This window comes from Vollenhovia emeryi, unplaced genomic scaffold (genome assembly GCF_000949405.1).
Source record: "Vollenhovia emeryi isolate VEMERY1.0 unplaced genomic scaffold, V.emery_V1.0 DF939133.1, whole genome shotgun sequence".
In the NCBI taxonomy this organism is placed as follows: Eukaryota; Metazoa; Arthropoda; class Insecta; order Hymenoptera; family Formicidae; genus Vollenhovia; species Vollenhovia emeryi.
In genome coordinates this window covers 380,963-402,473 of record NW_011967233.1, presented here as the reverse complement: position 1 = coordinate 402,473, position 21,511 = coordinate 380,963, and the positions used below count along the sequence as shown (strand labels likewise).

Below are 21,511 nucleotides of genomic sequence, written 5' to 3'. Positions count from 1 at the left end.
GTGGAACAAGGCTATTGCGAGCCGTTAGCTTCCTATCCTTTGCTCCGCGTCTTTGCTAAACAAGTTCGCGAAAAGGTATTGACTTTCGAGAAGTTTCCCGGTGAGGCACTGGTCGGTCGTTGCCCTTAGCTTGACGCTCCTTGGGAATATTAATAAACTTCTTTCGCGATAGAAAGTGCAAAGCAGTGGAAAGTGCTTGGCAAAGCATTGGAACACTCTGTACATTAAAACCGTATTAATAAAATAGTGTTTCATGAATAATGTAATTGTCAACGTTATCTACGGGACTATCGTGCAGCTGCGTATTTACTGTATCGCTAGCTTTCTCTCGCTATCAAAGAGGAATACATTTCGGTCAAGTATTCAAACGGAATACCGACGTTTTGTTTTTTTCAATTAAAACCATTTATTCCGCATAGTTTGTGAAAAAAAAATCGACGGAGACTCCCCTTGTAAGTCGATTCGCAGGAATATATCGTGTTTCTTCATGGAGTGCCTTCACCTTTGCGCCAGTTAGAGTTCGCAGAAATGATATCGATCTCTAATAACATTTCCGTAGAAACTCACCCGCTACTTAGTGGTCCCCTGAAATATTCATTAACCACTGCAAAAGACGTAGAATTCGCAATTCTACCGCGGCTTTAGTCCAACTATTATTAGTCGGTAATAGTCCGATCAAGTAGGGATGATAAATTCGATTCTACGAAAACCAAATCGAATTTCAAGCACAATCGGCGGACGCTCATGAATTTTCATGCAGACAGCTTAAGTCGGTACGTCGATACACTGCATAATAATCGGCGTCACTGAAATTGCAATATAAGGGTCGCGACCGCAATACCGCAGTTTGTAATATAATAATAACATTGAGTATATCAATAATTCAATTGAATATAAATCTAAAGCTTACGCCCATTAATCCTCACATCAGGCCGATCCACTGTGTATTTCCGCGCGATAACCGGTATTATCAATAAAATCTAATATTGAAAACGTTAATACGCGTCTACTTTACCCACGGGGGAGGGGGGGGGAAATTAAATTGTCAATGCAGCTTTTCGAATCCACGATCGATCGACCGTGTGGCGGGCTCGCGTCGCGGCGTCGCGGTGCAACGCTATTTCGAGAGCCAACCCTTCATTAACATTTAACCCGTTCGGCCAGCCTCGGGTTCGGCTCCATCTCCAGAGGATACGGCAACTACCTTAAATATCAACCCTGCACCGCCGGTTATAGCGCGTCTAGCCTCGCCCGATGTCGCTCGGGGGATGAATTATCAAAATTCCCGCAATAAGTTCCGCAGCCGAGCGCCCAAGCCGGATGACCTGAGCGACAGTGTTATCGTGACACGCATAAGGAACGAAGGGTTGTGCCCGCAGCCCCACGCACGACTCGCTCACTTGTCGCGAGACCGTTTTATTTGTTCGTCCATTTATGCGCCATTACGTCGCAGCGCGTTATATCCTGAATTATTGAGAGCTCAATTTTCCGAGGGTTGCTTCGGCCGATTGAATTTTTTATTGTGGCGCATTGAAAAATAGCTTTTCGCCGGCTGTAATTGATTTACTCGCCCGTTTGTATATATATAAAAAAAAGGCAATTTGCGCTTTTGCAGCGGACGTTACCGCGCCGCGCGCGCCGTCCATTACAACGAATGCTCGCATATTATCATCCCCGCGCGAGTCTACATATTTTCGACGGGGTTAGCAAGGTTTTTCTTTCTTCGTCAAACGGTTTAGTACGACGTTCGGCGAGGTGTGCCCCAATCAGGGATGGAAAACGGATCGCGGGACGTTTATGGCGCGGGAGTAATAAGACAAACGAAGTTACGACCGCATTTGTAGTTTATCGATACTTCGTTGGCCGCGCATGTGCGGGCATTCCACGGAGATTGAATTATCGATACACGTCGCGCGACACGTCGTTGACTGTCGGGGAAGGTAGCGCCTCGTTCTCCTCTTTTCAATAAAGCGGCTTTATCGGCCAGATAAATATTATTAGCCAATGAGCACGTGCTCGCACTCGATGTGGCCGCATCGCAGGTGGTGCAACGTGAAAGGCCTCCGCGACTCGATCTCGAAAAATCCCAATTGGGGAGGGGGGGGGGGGCGGGCGAACGTCCGGTTGTGTTTTAATAAAAGGCGAGGGAGCGTTCGTTATTCTGACGTGAAAAAGAGGGGGAAAAAAGTACTTTAGAGACAATGCGCCGTAATTTCGAAAACGTCGTGCTATTTTCGCAGTCTCATTGTTTCGCGGCGCAAATGCGATTCCACGCTCGCCGCAAAATAAAAATACGACGTTACGTCTCATTATTCAGAAATTGGGGTCCGGTCTCTACGTAAGCGCGAGCCCGCGTCCGCGTTACATTTCATCGGCGAGAGAAAAAGGAAGAGAGAGAGAGAGAGAGAGAGGGAAGGGGGAGGGAGAGAGAAGAGCGGGCGGAGTTACATGAATAAAATACCAGGAATGAAAAATAAAACGAAGGCAAGTGACCCACATGACTGTCGCGCATACGTGTAAACACGGCGCGCCGGCATGGCACACGCGCGAAAGGGAACGACTTATTCACTGAAAGCCTCGCCCGACGGAGAGTTCGGATGTGTGCCACACACCCCCGCCCCCCTCCCCGTTGGAGAAATCCTTGTTTTTTTTCCTCTCCTCTGCTTCCCTTTCATGCCCATCCGTCCCCGCCACCCCTCGCTTCCTCCCCATTCGCCCGCGCCGGTCGGTGCCTCGCGCGATTCGGCGTCCCGCGCGCTAAGAAAAGGGCGAGAAAATAGGTCCCCGTATTCCTCCGGAGTGCCATTCAGCGCCGTAATTTATTCCAGTTTCATGAATCCCCTTTTGCGAGCTCTACCCCCGCCCCGCCCCCCGTCGCGGCCCCGCGTCCCCTCGTCCTTTTCACTTCTGCCGTTCTTTATCAGAGACTGCTCCGCGCCCGTTAATCCGAGTTACCTCCCTTTCTCGGCTTTTCTCTCTGCGCCGTCTATAGCAACCCTTTCCCCTCCCCGTCGTCCTTCGCCCTCCGTCAGCGAACGCCGCCCCGCGCGCGCTCTCTAATTTATCTTGTCAAGCTTTCATTTCGTCCATTACGGACTTCTTTCAAGCTACGAGTACTTGTTGCGCAGGTACGATTGATATTATGAATTCTCTCTAAAAGCACGCCTCTACGCTGGAGAAGTGGCTGCGCGAGGATCCCTCGCAGCGAAATGTCGTTCTCGTCGCGGGAGGGCGGGGGGAGGGGGAGGGGGAGTCGGCGAACAGAGATCCTACGATCTCTTTCTCGGGGCCACTTAGCACGAGCGTGTAAAATCTAAATCGATATTCCAGCGCCAGCCGGTACAGAGCGGGCGAGCAATAACTCTCTCGGCTTCGCAATATCGAGCGTGCGCGGCGCAGCGCCGGCACGCTCTCCACGCGCCACCCGGGGAGAATAATATTGAAATCACGGGGTGGCACGTCGTCGTCATCGCCGTCGGGGTCGTCGCCGTCGGTAGTCGTCGGCGCCGCAAGTAGGCCAGCGGCTCGAAATAGAAACCGTCAACTGGGGCAGTCGATGCCCAACGTAAGACACCATTCGTCGCGGCACGTCCCGCCGACTTTTCCGCACCGACGTACATACACACACGTCCTCCTGTCTCGCTCCCTTTTCCCCTTCATCCCTTCTCCCTATGGAGAGGGAGGGAAGGGGAGTGCCGTCTGTGCCAAACGCGGGGACGTCACCGCGTTGCAGCCTCCACGCGCCAAACGCCGGCGATCACGCGCGTCCCCGGGGCGATTTTCCGCCGCGTCGATGAACGTCCACGTCGGTGACTGCGGGATTTATGCGGGACCGAGAACTTACGACTCCGTGGAACCGACTCTGGGAGAGATAAGACAGCAACCCATTTTGGGACCCACAATTAGTAATCGAATTATTTCGATTGTTCGACGACTCTACTCTGGGAAAAATTTTGACCGTTTTTTTTTGTAGTTAAGCAACTTAACATTTCGGTTAGTGCATCTTAAGTGAAAATTATCTTTGCGTTACTGAATAGCGACAGAACTAATTGAGAGAATTGATTAGTATTACTTAAAAATCTTGGATATAGATAGAACAGCTAGTTGCGATTTTTAGTTACGCGGGATAAAATTCGTAAGAGATTAGAGTCTTTTTTTCCCCAGAGTACGGGGGCGGTTTACGTGCCTCGCTAATCGCATTCGTCGGCGATCGTCGTTTGCGGAATCGATCGCGAGACGCAAATCTAATCAATTCACGCCGCTAGAACCTCGTTAGCGACGGCAATATCTCGCCGCGGGGAAATTTTATTTCTACGACTTCACCAATAATTACGAATCAAACGCGAGAGGATTATTGAATAACGGGCTCTCGTCACAATCGTCGCAGTTTCGTCGTTAATTACCGCACGTAGAGGAACGGCGGGACGCGAGGCGCGGTTGAAGATGCAATTAAATCCGCGTTGCTACCTGCCCGCATTAAATAGCACGCGCGTATAAATATGAGGGGGGAGAGGGTGGTGACTTTATTTCACCGGATCTCTCTCTCCCGCGCGTCGTTGTACGGGTTAAATGTCTCGAAGCAAATGCATTAATACGGGCGATAACGCAGGCGGACTTTAATGCAGGCGTTTACATGGGCCGTTTTAGCTCCGCAGGCTCGCTCAAATATACGTGCTTACCGGCAGTTTTAGCATCCGGCTTAACAGGACGTAATTTTCCGCAACGGCGACGTAATGAGGCGTATATAAAACGACACTAACCCCGTACGCTCATCATATCGTTCGTATATTCTCTTTATGATGAGGCGACATCGCTAAGCTCGTACTGCTAAAAATAAACGGTAATGCCCGGCCCCCTCGTAACCTAAATTGCGATTAGGGCTCGGAGGAGGTATTTAGAATTACGCTTGTAGAACCGATTGCCCGAGGCGACGTTGACGCCAGTAACACTTAATATTTTCTCGTTCAAGTTGTGAAAGTATTGCCAAGTAATTTATCTGCATGGTTAATGTTTTTTCGCCAGATCTTTTAGACAGCATCACGCTTTATTTCGGTGTACTCTTTTCCTTTGGGTGTTCGATACGTGCACAACACACCTTGCATTTAATTCGTCCCTTCAAGCGCCAATGATCACACACACACACACACCGATACACTTAAATGTCTACCAAGATTATTCCTTGGATATACTTTCCACTTGACACTCGCACAACTTTCAAAATCGTTGGACGCTCATCGTGTCTCAGTTGATGTAACTTGTACTTAATCTCTTTTGAAAAATTAAAAGCACCAATTGCACTCTGTCTGTCCTATCTTTTAACGCGCCTCGAGTGCGCTCACTTGCAAATAGCTACCGAGCAATTGCCCTCGCACATTCTTGCACCCTCTCTGCTACGTATCTTTCAGAAGCACTGCGAAATCTCGATTCTCGTTAAACGACGTAAATAAGATCGCGAAAACTTTCGATTAACGATCCCGTAAACGGTCGCCTCAAGTTGAACTTGGACACTTGGAATTTCTCACCGTCATTTTTCCATATCTGCCATTCCTTACGCAACACACGCGACCCCACTCTGACAAGGTGCATGAGTATCTTGGGCGATTCAATGCATGCACGTATGTCCGGCATGTGTCGAATGTACGCAGAACCCGTTCAGTCTTATACGACGTCATCCATACACGCGATCACATCGAAACGTGTCGTTCTTTTCAAACGCGTGTGAGACGTCGTGATCGCCTGTTGTTTTCTCATTTTACGCCTTGCCACCCTCGCGCGAGGAGCAAGCGACCCCCGGGCATACGCGAGCGCGAAGCCCGTGGGTCGTTTTCACTCGTCAGACATGCTGCATCCCTTGTCTCATCATTTATCATCTCATGATCCACGGCCGGTGCGAGTGAGTAACGAGGTTTGATCGCGCGTGTAGAGGGAAAGGCCCCTGAATAATGGAGCACGTCCCAGCCCGCCCCGTCGGGCGGTATTAAAACTTCATTTCGCTCTCCCTGCAAAAATGATGAAATCGTTAGAAAAGGCCTCTCGGTGGTCTCTCCGAGATAAAAGTTCTACAACGCGTAACGTGCGTGTCTCTTCGCGCACGATCGAGATAGACGGATTCGAGCAAATCGCTCGATACACGGAGAGAATTTTCTTTTCAAATTTACCCTGAAAATCGTGCGACATGGCATTTTGACCAACTTTATCAGAGTAAAATGTATTATCTAATCAGAATTCTTCAATGTCGCCGGCGGTAATTAACAACGTCAGTGTTTCCTTGACCATACCTGGCATCTTTGATAATGCAGAAAATTTATTGCGATAAACATTACCTCAGCCGGAGTTTAAACCTGGACCTGCCTACACCCTAGGCGGGCGTCTCACCAATTCGACCACCGCAGCATATGATAATATTTGTCGCAATAACAGTATAAAGATGTTGTCTACGCGCAGTTCACAAAAGTCGAAAATATACGCGTAGACAACATCTTTATACTGTTATTGCGACAAATATTATCATATGCCGCGGTGGTCGAATTGGTGAGACGCCCGCCTAGGGTGTAGGGAGGTCCAGGTTTAAACTCTGGCTGAGGTAATGTTTTTCGCAATAAATTTTCTGTATCATTACAGATGCCAGGTGTATGGTCAAGAAAACACTGACGTTGTAAAATGTAAGGTAAAATTTCAAAAAAGCAAAATTCTTCGAAAGGCCATGTTGTTCCGCGATTACCTACATGATTTTTAGGATAAATTTTCAGAGAAAATTCTCCCCATGTACAAGTTGTTAAATTCGCCGCTGATGACACTTCTCTCGCGTCTTATCGAGGCTCACTGCGGACAACGCGCGCGACTTGAAATAAAACGGAGACGCACGCTCGCACCGGCTTTATACGCGTTCATTACGATCCCTCGTTTATGTTGAGTGTTGGTGTTGGTGCAAGGGGCAGGAGACGCCGATATACATATGGTACGAGTCGTATCCGACCCACAGTGGCGAGGGATACGAAGGTCGTGTCTCGAGGGTGAGCGAGAATTCGCCGTACGGCCAGGCTAGCCTCAATCTGACGAACATCCGCGAGAGCGATCAAGGATGGTACAAGTGCAAGGTCGTCTTCCTCAACAGGTCGCCCAACAGTCACAAGAACGGTACCTGGTTTCATCTAGACGTCCACGGTAAGTAACGTGTTTTCTACCATGTTAATTCCCGCGCGTCTTCCGGCAGCGAGTATCTTTACGATTCGGAATTAAAGCGATGCGGAACGGTGTAATCTCTTCCTGCTAGGCGACACGTTCCGAGTTTGCATCGTCGCGGAATATGAACGGCGGAAAGTACAAATGGAAAGTTACCTTCGGGTTATATGGAACTTGATGAAAAAGGAACTTGATATTCACGTAAAGTTGTCTGCCAGTAATAAAAGTTATATCCGCTGTGTGCTAAACGCGCTCTTAGCCGAAGCTTTTATGTCCAGCTTATATAACATGAAATTACGTTATTTCTGCTTCGAATAGCCTCGTTAATATCACTTTGAACTTAAGAAGATTTTACGACTTCGGCTAATGCAGTTTTATAACACTTGCTGGAAGTTAACCGCGTAAGTTGAGGCCGCGTTTGAATAAGTCGGCGAATTTGCAAATTTCCACAATTTGCCGGAGAAGAGATGCGCGTAATACAAGAAAAAAATATATACCTTTATATTATTTTATTACAATACATTTGTGTATTAATCTTGTGGCCAAATAGTTTTGCCGAGACGGCGAATATTTTGAACGAAATAATGCAAATTGCACGCGTTTCGCTTAACTTATACTTGTCTCCCGAGCATTAAATTCGCCAAATTTACCTGCACTCGGGTAAGAACGCGCGCGCATGTTAACGTTCGATAATGGAAACTGATCTTGTCGAGAGCCACGCATCGATCGCGGGGAAAAGAAACACGTTCGCGCATTGCCGGAGACACGCGAAATTCCGGAATATCCTCCTTTCGCGCTTGGTTAAACACATCGGCGAGCATAGTATACGAAAATATTCCCTTTTCTGTCGCGCCCGCGTTCCACCTCGTACCGGTCGCGTCCTCGGAGCTTACCCCGTCGACGTGACTTCCCGTCAGGAAAAGGAAAGCACGCGGATCATAAAAGGCGCTTCGGAAAGACGCCGCCGGTTCCCCGATGCGGCTCGATGCTGAATTGTACATTCAGCAAACACCGCGCAACCACGCCCCGTCGTGTTGCCGTTCCCCAAAGCCCCCTGAGTTCGCGCGTCGCGGAAGAAGTTGTGTTTCTTGCTTGCTCAGCGCGCGGTTCGAACTTACGTCTTCTTCCGGAGTTGTTCGCCGTGCCCTTCGTCGCTTCGACGAAATCTCCCGAGAAACGCGTCCCTGCTTACGGCGAGTAAAATGGAAAGGAGGATCGCAAGAAGATCGTGTTACTGGACGGGAAATGGGACAAGGGGAGAGGAGGAAAAAAGAAAGGACGAAGAAAAGCGATAGAAGAAAGGAGGGGGAGGGAAACTTATTGCCACGCTTTGCTCGGCTATAAACGACGACGAAGAGCCGGAGGGTAGAGAAACGTTTAGATGGCTTAGGGAGGATGTGTTGCGCGTTGTCCTCTTTTTTTTCCCCTCCCTCGTCACACCTCGTCCCGTCCCTTTCCCCGTCAGTCCGCTCCGCTTATTCCCAATTTCTCCGTCGGGTTCCCCGTCAAGCTCTCGGTCACACTCGACAACAATAACAACAGCGAGGAGGGCGACGACGGGAGTGACGATAGACCCGCAAACGGCGTCAAAGGGAAAAATACTCGGGGCAGCCGGAAAGCGCTTAAGATCCCTTTATACTTTGCCAGTCGACTCCATTCGGTCGCTTGCTCGCGTTAGAGTCATAAACCGTCGCATCCCGCCGCGTCACTTCGCCTTTTTCTTCTTTCGCTTCCTCCCATCTCCGCCCTGTATCCTCCGAAGCGTCGCTCTCGAAATTAAAATTCCTCGTCTTCGAATAACAACGAACGCGAGCAGACGGCGCATAGCAGCAGACAATATCCCGGAAAAATAGAAAACGGAGAGACAGAGGGCGAGAGAGAACGGGGGGAGGGCCGCCGCGAATAGCAACAATTCGTAAGGAAGTCTGCGCTACGTGAAGCTTTTGCAGAAATATTTACCTGAGCCCTTTCCGATTCCACCGGATTTCTTGCGCGCGCGCGTTCACGTCGATTAAAATTTTTCCGACGGAACGATTCCGTCTCACGGAGGAAACACGCAGTGCGCGGGGAATGTCGCGCGGAGGACGGTTTTCTTAACCATTACGCCGCGGAAAATTTGCATTATTTCAATCAGCCGTTTTTCCCCATTTTCCCCTCTCGACCTCGCTCTTGTTCCCTCGTTCGAAATTGTCGATCTTACGGCGCCGTACCGCCCTAAGACGGGGGAGAGAGAGAGAGAGAGAGAACACAGTCGACTCCTTGCGTCACCGTTCGGTCCCGAGCGATGGGCAGCGGCGAGCCATTGTAATTTCCCCGGGATGAAAGGAGGGCGGACGATAAAAACGCGGACGGGAACTTCTTGAGGAACATTTTCTAAACGTCCTCCACCTCCTCTCCTCGGACTCGATTGTTCTCCTAACGTCATTTACCCGCGGCTATTTTCTGTCATGGAAGTGCCAGGCGTCGTCGTCACTTGCAAAAAGATAAACGCTTACATTTTTTGCGAAGCCTCGCTCGGCGATAGCAACGTTACTGGGTCGTGAAAAATAATCGGTGACGCAGGCGACGATTTTGTTCGAGTGAAACGGAACCGACTCGGTCGGTCAGTCGGTCCATAGTATAACAAGTAGCTCTCTGTCGGCCCTTTGATCTTCTCGCTCCGTCATTTGTTTCGTTTTACGTCGATCCCTTCTACGCATCCGACATTTTGTTGGTCCAGCCGATAAGAGACAAGTTGTATGTGTGGAAGTGTAGCTTCGATACACTACCACACATACCCCCATGAAAAAGTATACATATATCCCAAAATATATAATATAATATATCAATACTTACACGTTAATATATATAAATGTGTATATCTATAAAATATAAGAATGCATATAACTAATTAAATCATTTTTTGCCGCCTATGATATAGAAGAAATATAAGAAAATACTATACCTATATTTACATAAAATATGCAAAATATATTTTTGATACACAATTTAATATAAAATAGATATATTAGAAAATATATGAAATATATGCCTGCATATATGAAATTAAATCATTTTTTGCCGTTTAAAATATATGATGAATATAAGTAAAGAAGGTACATTTTTACTGTACTCAAGAATATATATACAAATATTATATATATGCAGTTTATACAACATATAATTTTTAATATATTTTTACATGTATATTTTTCATGGGGGTACAACTACAGTACGTATACACACACATACGCCGTTGGATTTGGATCATAGTATGATTGGTAGCTCAGTTCTCTGTCTACCCTTTGATCCTTTCGGTCCCGATCACGTGGCACTACGCCATGTTTTTGGCCAGAATCCATTAAAGCTACACTACCAAGCATACAACTTTTCTCTCATTGGTTGGGCCAAAAAAAGGGCGGATATGCAGAAAGGATCGACGCAAAACCAAATGACGGAGTGGACCTACTAGTTATACCATGACCGGTCCGCGCATCGCGCTCCCTAGAACATTGTAGTCGCGATGCAATGCGATAAGATGCAGTTGTACAGAATCATATCTAATCGCTTGAAACTCGCCTCTATTGTTCACAGCGCCACCCAGATTCAGCATAACGCCGGATGATATGATATACGTGAATCTGGGCGATGCGATAATACTCAACTGCCAGGCTGAGGGCACCCCGACGCCAGAGATCCTCTGGTACAAGGACGCGAATCCGGTCGAGCCCAACGGCCGAGACGTCGGGATATTCAACGACGGCACCGAGCTCAGGCTGTCGACGATCAAGACCGAGGACATCGGCGATTACACCTGCATCGCCAGGAACGGGGAGGGCCAGATCAGCCATACCGCGCGCGTCATCATCGCTGGTGAGCGGCTTTGATAAGAACGTCAGGGAGCGTCCCTGGTCGCGCGGAACCGCAATTTCGTCGCGAAGTTGAGCAATAAATTACCCGCTCGCCCGTCGCCCGTCCCCCGCGCACGGTGAGCGGCGAACGACACGATTACGTTCGACAGCAACCGAGCCTGATCGAGTGTGAGAGATAAAACTTTTTTAATTTAAGTCTTACTGTCATTCAGAAATATATTTGCCGGCGAAGATGCGGAGATAGAGCGCCCAGGCACGAGGGTGGGTATCGCGGGATTATAAGAATTACCATGCCCCGTTTTAAACTTATGACTGTAACGTAATAAATGAATTTGCGCGAGCGTCTCTACACGGACAGAATTTTCTTTTAAAATTTACCTTGAAAAGCATATATTCGTGGGACAACATGGCATTTTGAAGAACCTTATGAGTTTTTCGAAATTTTACAATACATTCTACTAGTAAAATGTATACTAATTGTAAATATAATTGCTACACGGAGAGAATTATTTTTTAAATATACCCTGAAAATTATGTAGTCGTGGGACAACATATTTCGAAGAATTTTGAGTCTCTTGAAATTTTACTAGTAAAATGTTTACTATATATAATCACTAGTGAAATGTATGGTAAAATTTCAAAAAAACTCTCACAAAGTTTCTTCGCAAAATGCTGCACATTTACTGCTGATATTCAGGATAAATTTGAAAATTCTCTCCGTGTGGTCAAAGGTATGGCAAATTTTACTAAACTCATAAATTCTTCGAAATGCCATGTTGCACCACGATTATATGACTTTCAGGATAAATTTGTAGATACGCACCTCGATATACAGGATTACATAATACCCGCCTCACCTTTTACTTGCAGATAGAGCGGACTAGACTAAGTCGAAAAGTCCTCTACTATTTTACAATTTTCGCAATAGTTAACGAGATATTAATTATTAAAAATCGTGTCTTAGCCCGGTCTACCGCTCAATTCCAGCGCACGACGAGATGCGGCGCGATTGTCGCGCGAAAAGTTTTTTATTGTACGTAGCCGTTGCGGTGTGTCATAAACAACTCCCCGCGCGCCTAGCAATGCCAATCGCGGGACGGCCGCATCTTGCCGCGCGTTTGAATTGGGCGGTAGGCCGGGCTAAGACAGCGAGTTTTAATAATTAATAGCTCGTTAACCATTGCGATAATTACAAAATGGTACAGGACTTTTCGACTCGGTATAACCCTCTCTGTCCGTAAATAAGAGGCGAGGCGGGTATTACATAACACCCTGTATATCTCTCCTTTTCTTGTGAGTTTTAATTTCTCAAAAACATCCCCCGGCAGAAGTCACGCGCTCGACGTGTTCCCGCCCGGAAGGTTTTAAATTCCGAAAAAGTCCGTCTCAAAATGCCTCGACGTGATTTCACCAACGCGAATCACGAGCGGGGCGTCCACTCCGCGGTCTCGCCGCGGCGAATAACAAGCGCTTTTTTCCGCCGTCGACCCCGGTAATATCTCGCGGGAGACATTTGCGTGCGCGCTGTTAAGTATTACACTCTGGACGGGAGCGTGTTACTGCGTTCCACGGCGACCGCTTAATCCACTTGGTCCGGCGGCTGCGACAAAAACCATCGTTTTAGCGACTCGCGTTAAACGAGCGAACGATATCGCGGCGTCGCGCGTCGCGTGACGATTGGGATAATTAAAACCGAACCGTCCGCGTTGCTGGCGTTTAACTCGTCGGGGTTGACGAGGAGCGCGAGACCCGTCCGTCCCGGTTGATCCCATGGAAATATCTTAATCAATCACCTGTCCGTCAACCGATCGCCGATTTTATCGCTACACAAATGCCTACTGGCTCGGAAAGATAGGGCCGCGCGCGTCTGTAGACGGTCGAGCCTGTTAAATACTTGTTTTGTTCTGGCAATTAAACGCCTATTTTTCATAGCTAAGTTAGATGCGTAATTAAAATATAATTAAGCAATATTTCATAAAAGTTCCGCCTTCCGGCCGGGCGAGGGAGGGGGAGAGGTGGGGTGGGACTCAGGAGTCTCTCGGTATATAACGCCAGTAAACTAATTAAAGAAGAAGATTCTTTGTACCGAAGCTAAGAAGAAGAAGAGTCTTTCTTTTTAGCCGAACATAAATATAAAGTCGATTGATTAGTTTGCCGACAACGAGACGCCGCAGCGCACTTTTTTTCCGGAAACTAATTTAATATGAATCGCGCATTATATATATATATATACATATATATATGTGTAGGTGTATATAGTAAGCGCGCTTTAATACACTTCCGAAAATTGCCTCGACATGCCAGCGCGATTAATTATCCGCGATCGGCACCCGAAGAGAATAATGCAAAATACGGCTGCCTGCCAGGCCGATAATTAATAAACAGCAAACTGCTGTAGTAATTATCGAGCGCGCCGTTATCAGAAACAGATATCCCTCGGTAATCAGCGATCAGCTGAACACCGGTAATGCAATTCCAATAACCTGCATGCCAGAAAATATCTTAAAGCGGGCGCGGTTAGTTCCGCCAGTTTTGTTGTTTATCGATCCGCCGTGTAAGCCGTTCTTCTCTCTCTCTCTCTCTTTCTCCGCCCCCCTCGTCGGCTTTGCTCGATGCGCAATCGGAAACGAATTCTCACGGGCAGGTAACCCCAGTCCATCGCGTCTTCGCGATACGTTCGATAGATCTGGCGTAGACCCCGCGCGAGTTTCAAACGGAATAACAAACGGCCCTCTCACGAGCGATTTCGCAAAAGTTCTCGCGGCCGTCCCGCGGGAGATCCGTCGAGATCTGAAATATCGTGGCCGGGTCCAGCGTCGTCCATGATTTTCAAGTATCGTCGAAACCCTCGTAAAGCTGACCGATGCAGTCCGCGACTCTGAACAACGACTTCTCGCGACTCGCGATTAATCGTGGCCGCTTCGATATCGCGCAAGTTCAATATAAATCGTCGCTTTCTAAAAAGTCAGCGCGCGCGATTCGAAACAAGGTGCACGCTCACCGTCTCATTATCTCCGGTTTAATTAACTCGATCTCTCGTCGTCCCTCTCGTTTCTCCGCAAGTTCCTCACGCCGCTTTCTTAATGTTCGTTGTAAAGAGGGTTCTCACCGTGCGGCGTGATGTAATTTAGTCGAAAAGAATAATACAAAATGATCTCGGCTATTAGGTCTTTACCCATAATGTCCGTAATAATCTGGCGAACGAGAACGAGATTTTTTTCAAGGAAACGCCCGATGCCACGAGGCTTGGATTTCCGTTTGTTATATGCCGCTATAACAATTGACGATCTCTCTCTCTCTTGATGACGCGAATAATCGTGCGCACGGGCCAGGTGTTCGTCATTCCGTGTCGTGGCTTCACGATCCAGCTCGAGGAAAAAGATAAGGGGGGTCGCAATCCCGTCCGCGACGGCGCAACCGTTTCAGTCGTCCGTTTCCCCCTGCCAAGGAGAACGGAAAACGTTTTCCCGTGATCGAAGGCGCGGGGATGCCCGATGCATCCATAAAGCGCAGGCACGGCGCACGTACCGGGACGTGTAGCGCGCGGCGTCGTCTCCTCCCCGTAAATTTTACGAGCCGATACATTTACTCATATCGATACCGTTCGACCCGCCGCGATAAAACTCGCGTTAGGCAAAGTGGTTACAGCGGGGCTTCCGGGCTCTCCGTCGCTCGTTTCGCCAGCCAATTAAGGCTATTCCCCCGTACCGGCGGTTCCGCGTCGAGGCTGTGGAAGGAAAAGCGGGGGCGGGGAGGGGGGGAGGGGTTAAAAGGCGATTTGTCTTGTTTTTCCGGAGCCAACAGCCACTTTTCGCCTCCGAATGGAACTTCTTGTTCCATTTCGCTTCCCCCTCCCTTTTTTCCAGCGTCGCGTCGCCGGTTTTTGCCCCGCAACCACTGCAAATTTGTAAGCCGCGCCAACGGCAAGCCACCGCCGCCGCGCCGGGACATCCGTCTTCATCATCGTATTGTCTTACCGTCTCGCGCGCCTCTTGTTTTCGCGCCCGTTCACCGGCTCGGCCGCGAGATGGTTATTTAATGGATTGAGAAATGGCGCGAGTGTCGCTGGCTCGAAACGACGGCGAGATCGTAAAATTTGCTCGCGCGCGAGGAATAAAATTAGACGAACGCTGCCAGAAGCCATCCGCGGCCCACCCGTCTCCAAAGACGAGCGATATCAGAACAAACTGTAATGTTGGGGTAACACGTCTCTTATACATTTTATCGTTCGTTCGGTTTGATGCGTAAAATCATATATTTGAAACAAAGGAAAACCTATCTTATAAACATAATGTGAATTTATCAATTTTTATGCCGCTTTGTCCCTGAAGCAAGATTTCATTCAAAAAATTTTTGAATGACGCTAAAGCAAGGATCTGTCACATTAATTCAATTTTGGATTAAAAAAATGCCACCAGTCCCCTTTCTGTTCGCACCGGTTCAATCACTGTCGATAGACAACAGATTAAAGCTAGGGGCGCAAACAAAATTTCTCTTACGTAGATGCATTTATCTTTTCCATTCTCGAAAAAGAGACACGTGTATTTTCATGCGGTGCAAACATAATGGCGCGTTTCGCCAGGTTAAACGAAGTAGAGCATTTAAAGAGGACGAGAACACGCTGGAAAGTAAACATTAGAAAAATAAATCATTCTAAAATTTATTCTGCATCTCGACTGCTGCTCCATTTGCTGAACTACCCTTCGCGTCTCTCGCGGTACCACGTATTTGCGATGTGCAGCGTGATGTAGCGCGACGCTGCACCATCATAGCTGTGTACTTGGCATGAGAGTCCCCCGTCCTCTCTCCCTCTCTTCCGCTCTCTCTCTCTCTCTCCCTCTGAATTTCATTGCCCCCGTTTGTCAAGATTTTCGTCTAGTTGGCAAACGCTGGAATTTGTCACCGTGACACTTCTCGCATCGGGAATGCGACGGAGCCGCGGGTATAAACGCAATGTGGTTGATGATACAGCGGCACGGCGCGACAGTAGTTTAATAAACACTTTGTGACAGTGTTTTCGCAATCTCTCGCGGTCAGACGCGCGAATATTTTCGCGAGGGAGGACACGACGAGGGCGAAACTCGGAGGAAGGAGCCGGCGTTCGAAACCCCCGATAAATATCGACCGTACATCGGCGGGGGTATCGCCCCTCGAAGCCGGTAAAAACAACGTCGTTAACGATCGCGCGTAATGCGCGCCGCATACGCGTGGCAACTTTACGGTAACCGCGCACGCTGATTCTACGGGCAACTCGGAATTCCATTGCCCTCATTTGCCCCGGACTTTGCGAACTTTCTCCATCCCCACGGTAAAGTATCCTTCCGAGTTCTGCTCGCGTCCGCGTGACGTACATAACATACATCATCGTCCGCGCGCGAATAATTAAAATGCATTCTGTTGATCGCGCGCGCGCGCGCGAGAATGAAGAACAAAGCGCCGCGCGCCGTTCCTGCAAAGCACGTTCCTGTGAACGATTGGACGGCGGGAAGGTAGAGATATGCGAATCGTGCTTTCGTGTGGTCGAATCGAATCTACTCGAATGCTTCGAAATACTTTCGAATCGAATCTGTTCACTTTCGAAGTCGAATTGAATCTTTTCATGTCGAGTCACTTTTTCCCGGGCTCATCATACGTTGATTCGAAAATGAAACCATAAACCTGACCATTTTTCAATATTTTTCATTAAAAAAATGATTTCATTATTACAAAAAGTGTTACATTCGCTCGAAACAATGATCTTGCAATTGCAGCAACAACTTTCTAGGTACGGAGAAATAATGTATAAATGGATATATAACCAATACTGCAAAATCGCATGTTTTGTTTTTAATGAATTTAAAAGCAGAAACAAAATTTCTATCTGAACTGTTAGCGAATGTTAGGATGAACAGTTATATTCCTTGCAAAGATTGTTCTAACTGTGGCACCGAAATTAATTTTTATCCAATATAATGATTAATACTTTCCAGAAGGTATTACTACAATGTTGCTGCTATACCAAAATTTTGTAAACTACAAACAATTTTCTAACAGATACACAAAATAACGATAAATTTTTGTTGCGTCCTAGAAATCTACCTGCATTAGTAAGATATTTTTTTGAGTGGTTATTACAGGAAAAAAGATCAATTCGAAATCATCGAATTATTCGAACCTGAATCTCTTTGACTCGAAAATGAATCAAATCGAGCCTTCTGCGATTCGATTTGAATTCGATGCGATTCGCATATCTTTACAAGAAGACAGCCGAGCTCCCGAGTCTCCTCGTCAAGCGCGAGTTAAGATGAAAAAATTTAACGCGCCGAGTACTGTCCGATTTGATTGGTATCGGCCGTTAAGGTAAACCCTTTTCTGCGCGCGTGCCCGGGAGTAGATGCAGCGCGAGCGCGGAGGATTGCGGGAGGAAACACGTTTTCTCTCCACCTTTTTCTTCCCCTCTCCGGGCAACAAGTTCTCATTCCGCGCCTCGTGCGTTTATCAAGATCGTAGATTCAAATTTATTCCTGTCGCACCCGCTGCGGCATGCACCGCTGGCGCGCATTGTAGCGCGTCTTCTCGGAGGTGCAACTGGATGCAATATATTGAGACATCGGGCGCGCGGAGCTTAGAATATCGTTGCTCCTGTTTCCGCGGATTTTCATTCGCGCGCGGAACGCGCGTATTTCCTTGCGGCGGCGGCGGCGTTCCCCGGCGGCCCTTTCTCGGCCGACGCGTTCATCCCTTGGCTCGAAATTCCCGTCGTCCTTGAACGCTCGCGCCGCTCCGCACCGAAAAGCTATTCCGCAACCTCGAATTTGATTATGTCGACACGCGAGGACAGGCAAACACCGCAACAATCTGCCAAATGTTTAATTGTTCAAACGCACGTCAATATATTTGCAGCATCGTAGCGCCAGACGTATCGGCGTTCGTTTGCGTGTATAAATTTACACGTTGTTTGCGCGACACCTATACCCTGTTTACTTTGCCAACTGGCAATCTCGAATTCAAGCGTGTATATGGATTTTGAGTGTCGCACGTCCGAAATTAAAATGTAAAAGCAGAAATGCGACGGAGATTGCGAGCGGACGACGGCGTTCAGCGTCCGAGCCATACAATTCGCAATCGCAGAGAGTTCGGCGTATAAATATTGAATCGTAAATAAACGTTTCTCCCTCCAGCGCGGTAACCAACGCGTATACGCGAAATCTCGCGCGATACAATAAAAGTAGAAAAATAGCGCCATTAATTTTGTAGAGTTTGAATTTCACTATCGGCGAGCTTCCCTTTGCAGACCGATGCCTCTCGACGTGCGAATTCCAGTGTCGCTAATTCCCTGACAATTTTGCGTACGCTCGCTCGATCTCGTCACGATCCGAGGGAGCTTCTTCCCCCCCCCCTCCCTCCCCCCCCCCCGTTGTCTGACAACGCGGAGATGAAGGCTTCTGTAATCCCGACGAACGACGATAGATCGGATTGCGGGAAATGCCGCGGAATCGCGCGAAGGTAGGAGCTCGGTCTTTTGTGCGGCGGGAATCGATCTTCCGCTATAATACGGCGAGATATATAGTATATTCGCTTCTGAGGCAAAGCCGCGAGTTTTGAGATTCCTCGGGCGTGAATACGAGACGGACCGTGGGCGTGGACGACGTTGGATATCGATGAAGATATAATGCACCCTGTTGAGCGTGGACTCGGAAGCGCAGAAATCGCGGAGGCGAAAGGCAAATTTGTGGCTAGGTGCGCTCGACCACGAAGCTCGTACTCTTTCCACCTGTCTATTCATCGCGGTGATTTTTATTGACGAGAGAGAGAGAGAGAGAGGGGGAGGGGGGAAGGAAAGAGAGAGAGAGACATTATCGATAATCGATGGAGACGCTACAGGCTCTGTTTCTCCCGCTACCTGACGGCGAGTCAGATGCACCGCGTGCTGTTGTCTCTTCCGGGATATCTTTGACAGCGAGACAACCAATATCAGCGGTCAATCGCCACCGCAGATATCCTAGATGCGATAGCTTCTACTACGGCACTACATCGGTCGCGTTTGGTTTCGGTGACCGTAATCGATATCTCGCCTTTTTGGTACCCTCTCCCCCTGCTCCTCCCGTAGCTGAAGCTATAAGAAGTATAAAGAATCGCCCGTTTGATTGATTCACAGGTGGAGCCGTTATTATGGTGCCGCCGACGAATCAAACGAAGCTGGAAGGCGAGAAGGTGCAATTCTCCTGCGAAGCGAAGGCGCTTCCGGGTAACGTGACGGTGCGCTGGTTTCGCGAAGGCGCTCCCGTCACGGAGGTCTCGGCCCTGGATACCAGAGTGTCCATCAAGATGGACGGCAGCCTGGTCATCAATCCCATCAGCGCCGATGACTCCGGTCAATACCTGTGCGAGGTCACTAATGGCATCGGCGATCCTCAAACTGCTAGCGCCTATCTGAACGTCGAGTGTAAGGCTTGTTTTCCAATCGTCCAATTAGAAAATTAAACGGAATTAAAATTCGTACGGTGTCCCAACACGTAAACGTCCAAGTACTGAGCGGTGTGCTTAAAATTGCAAAGTTGAGCCAAGCTTCAAGCGCAGAGTCGCTTAACGCGATCAATGTTTCGCGTATTTCAGACCCGGCGAAGGTCACGTTCACCCCCACTGTCCAGTACCTGCCGTTCCGTCAGGCCGGTGTGGTCCAGTGTTACATAAAAGTCAACCCGCCCCTGCAATACGTGACCTGGACCAAGGATAAACGCCTACTCGAGCCTTATCAGACGAAGGACATCGTTATCATGAACAACGGCTCCCTGCTCTTTACACGGGTCAATGAGAATCACCAAGGCAGATATACCTGCACGCCTTATAATGCCCATGGCACGCAGGGCAGCTCGGGTCCGATGGAGGTCCTTGTGCGGAACCCGCCTTCCTTCTCCATCGAGCCGGAACCAGTTTACACGAAGAAGGTCGGCGAGACGGTCGAGATGCACTGCGATGCTCAGGAAGCCGAAGGAACGCAAAAACCATCGATACAATGGCACCGGGTACAATCTCAGTTAGAAAAGATATTCGTTTAGATTACGCATTTTTTAATCTTTTTTTTAAATATGCTTTTATTATTTTACCATCGGAACGACCCTTTCCTGCCATTTTATAACAATTAAACGGAGAGAATTTTCTCTTAAAATTTACGCTGAAATATGGTAAATTTTCAAAAAATCTCTCGTAAAATTCTTTGAAATGCCGTGTTGTTCCACGATTATAATAGGATAAATTTTAAAAGGAAATTCTCTCCGCATACAATTCTTTTTCTTAAATATCTTTTAATAAAAAGACGGCGGCCTGGTTTTATAAAAACGTCATTTGTGTTGTCTAAATAATTGATTTACTACATTTAACGTTAAAACTGCCGGTCTAGATACTTCGTAATTTTTTATTAATTTATTTTCCGAGTTCTTCCATACTTTTTCTCGCCAACTTTTCATAGAGCATACGTAATAAAAGAAACAGACACGCGTCAATCGATAGTCCTAGCGTTGAGAAATATTTTTGACAAGCAGTCTCATCGCGCAACTTTGTAAAACGTTTTTTGAAACTGTCTCAGAGGGACGGCGGACCCATCGAACGCATCCGCGCGAAGGTCGTCGGGGGCAATCTAACCATAGAGAGCCTTCGGCGCGCGGATTTCGGGTTTTATCAGTGCGTCGCCACCAACGAAGTCGCCACCATTTCATCCTCGACGCAGTTGATCGTCGAGGGCACGCAACCCCATGCACCTTACAACGTGTCGGGCACTGCCACGCAATTCGCGGTAACGCTAATTTGGTTACCAGGCTATTCCGGTGGTCCCGATTACAAGCAAGATTACACTATCTGGTGGGTATATGGGATAGGCTGATAGGTATTACCATTTAAGGTTCCTTCCATCGACGCGGGCAATAATTGGCTCGGCCCGAATAACGGGGAACGGCAGTTCTCCATATCGTAAAAGCAATTTCACTTTGTATGGCGCGCGCGTTATAGGTGATATCGTTATATCGATATCACTTATAAGCGGGCCAACAAAATGTTTTGAGTCCAGCTTTAGAGACGCTCGATTATCTTTAACGCTTTCGTTCGTCTCCCGCCCTCGTTCAGGTATAGGGAATCGGGAACTTCGGAATGGAAGACAATCCCCGTAACTCCATCGGGCAGCACAACGGTGACGATCAACAATCTTACGCCTAGCACGCTCTACGAATTTCAAGTGATCGGCAAGAACGCCCTAGGCGAGGGAATGCTGAGCAAAGTCATCACAGTCAGGACGCTCGGTAATGAAAACCACGCATTACATATTCAAATTGTTTCGGCGGCTCAAGTTTTTCATAAATTGAATAAGTGTAATAACAAGCAAAGGGTACGCATCGAGTCTAATGAGCAAAACTTGATGATCTCGAAATAAATATTACTTCGCATGCAATCGAGCTGACCATCTATTAGGTGTAACTATTAGAACTACTAACTGTGGATATTTAACA

General features: G+C 47.9%; 1 protein-coding gene across 5 annotated transcripts in view; it reads left to right on the top strand.

Annotated features, from left to right (window-relative positions):
• The window catches only part of LOC105567855 (protein turtle), a 64,815-nt gene that overhangs the window by 24,912 nt on the left and 18,392 nt on the right, over positions 1 to 21,511 (top strand). For 4 of the 5 annotated variants that reach the window (XM_012023077.1, XM_012023075.1, XM_012023078.1 and 1 more), the window contains exons 3-8: positions 6,939 to 7,164; positions 10,756 to 11,034; positions 19,171 to 19,458; positions 19,629 to 20,038; positions 20,599 to 20,870; positions 21,132 to 21,304. In XM_012023077.1, coding sequence (XP_011878467.1) covers positions 6,939 to 7,164; positions 10,756 to 11,034; positions 19,171 to 19,458; positions 19,629 to 20,038; positions 20,599 to 20,870; positions 21,132 to 21,304 — 1,648 coding nt within the window. Of the gene's footprint in view, positions 1 to 6,932; positions 7,165 to 10,755; positions 11,035 to 19,170; positions 19,459 to 19,628; positions 20,039 to 20,598; positions 20,871 to 21,131; positions 21,305 to 21,511 lie in introns of all 5 variants that reach the window. The other variant, XM_012023073.1, reaches the window with a different exon arrangement.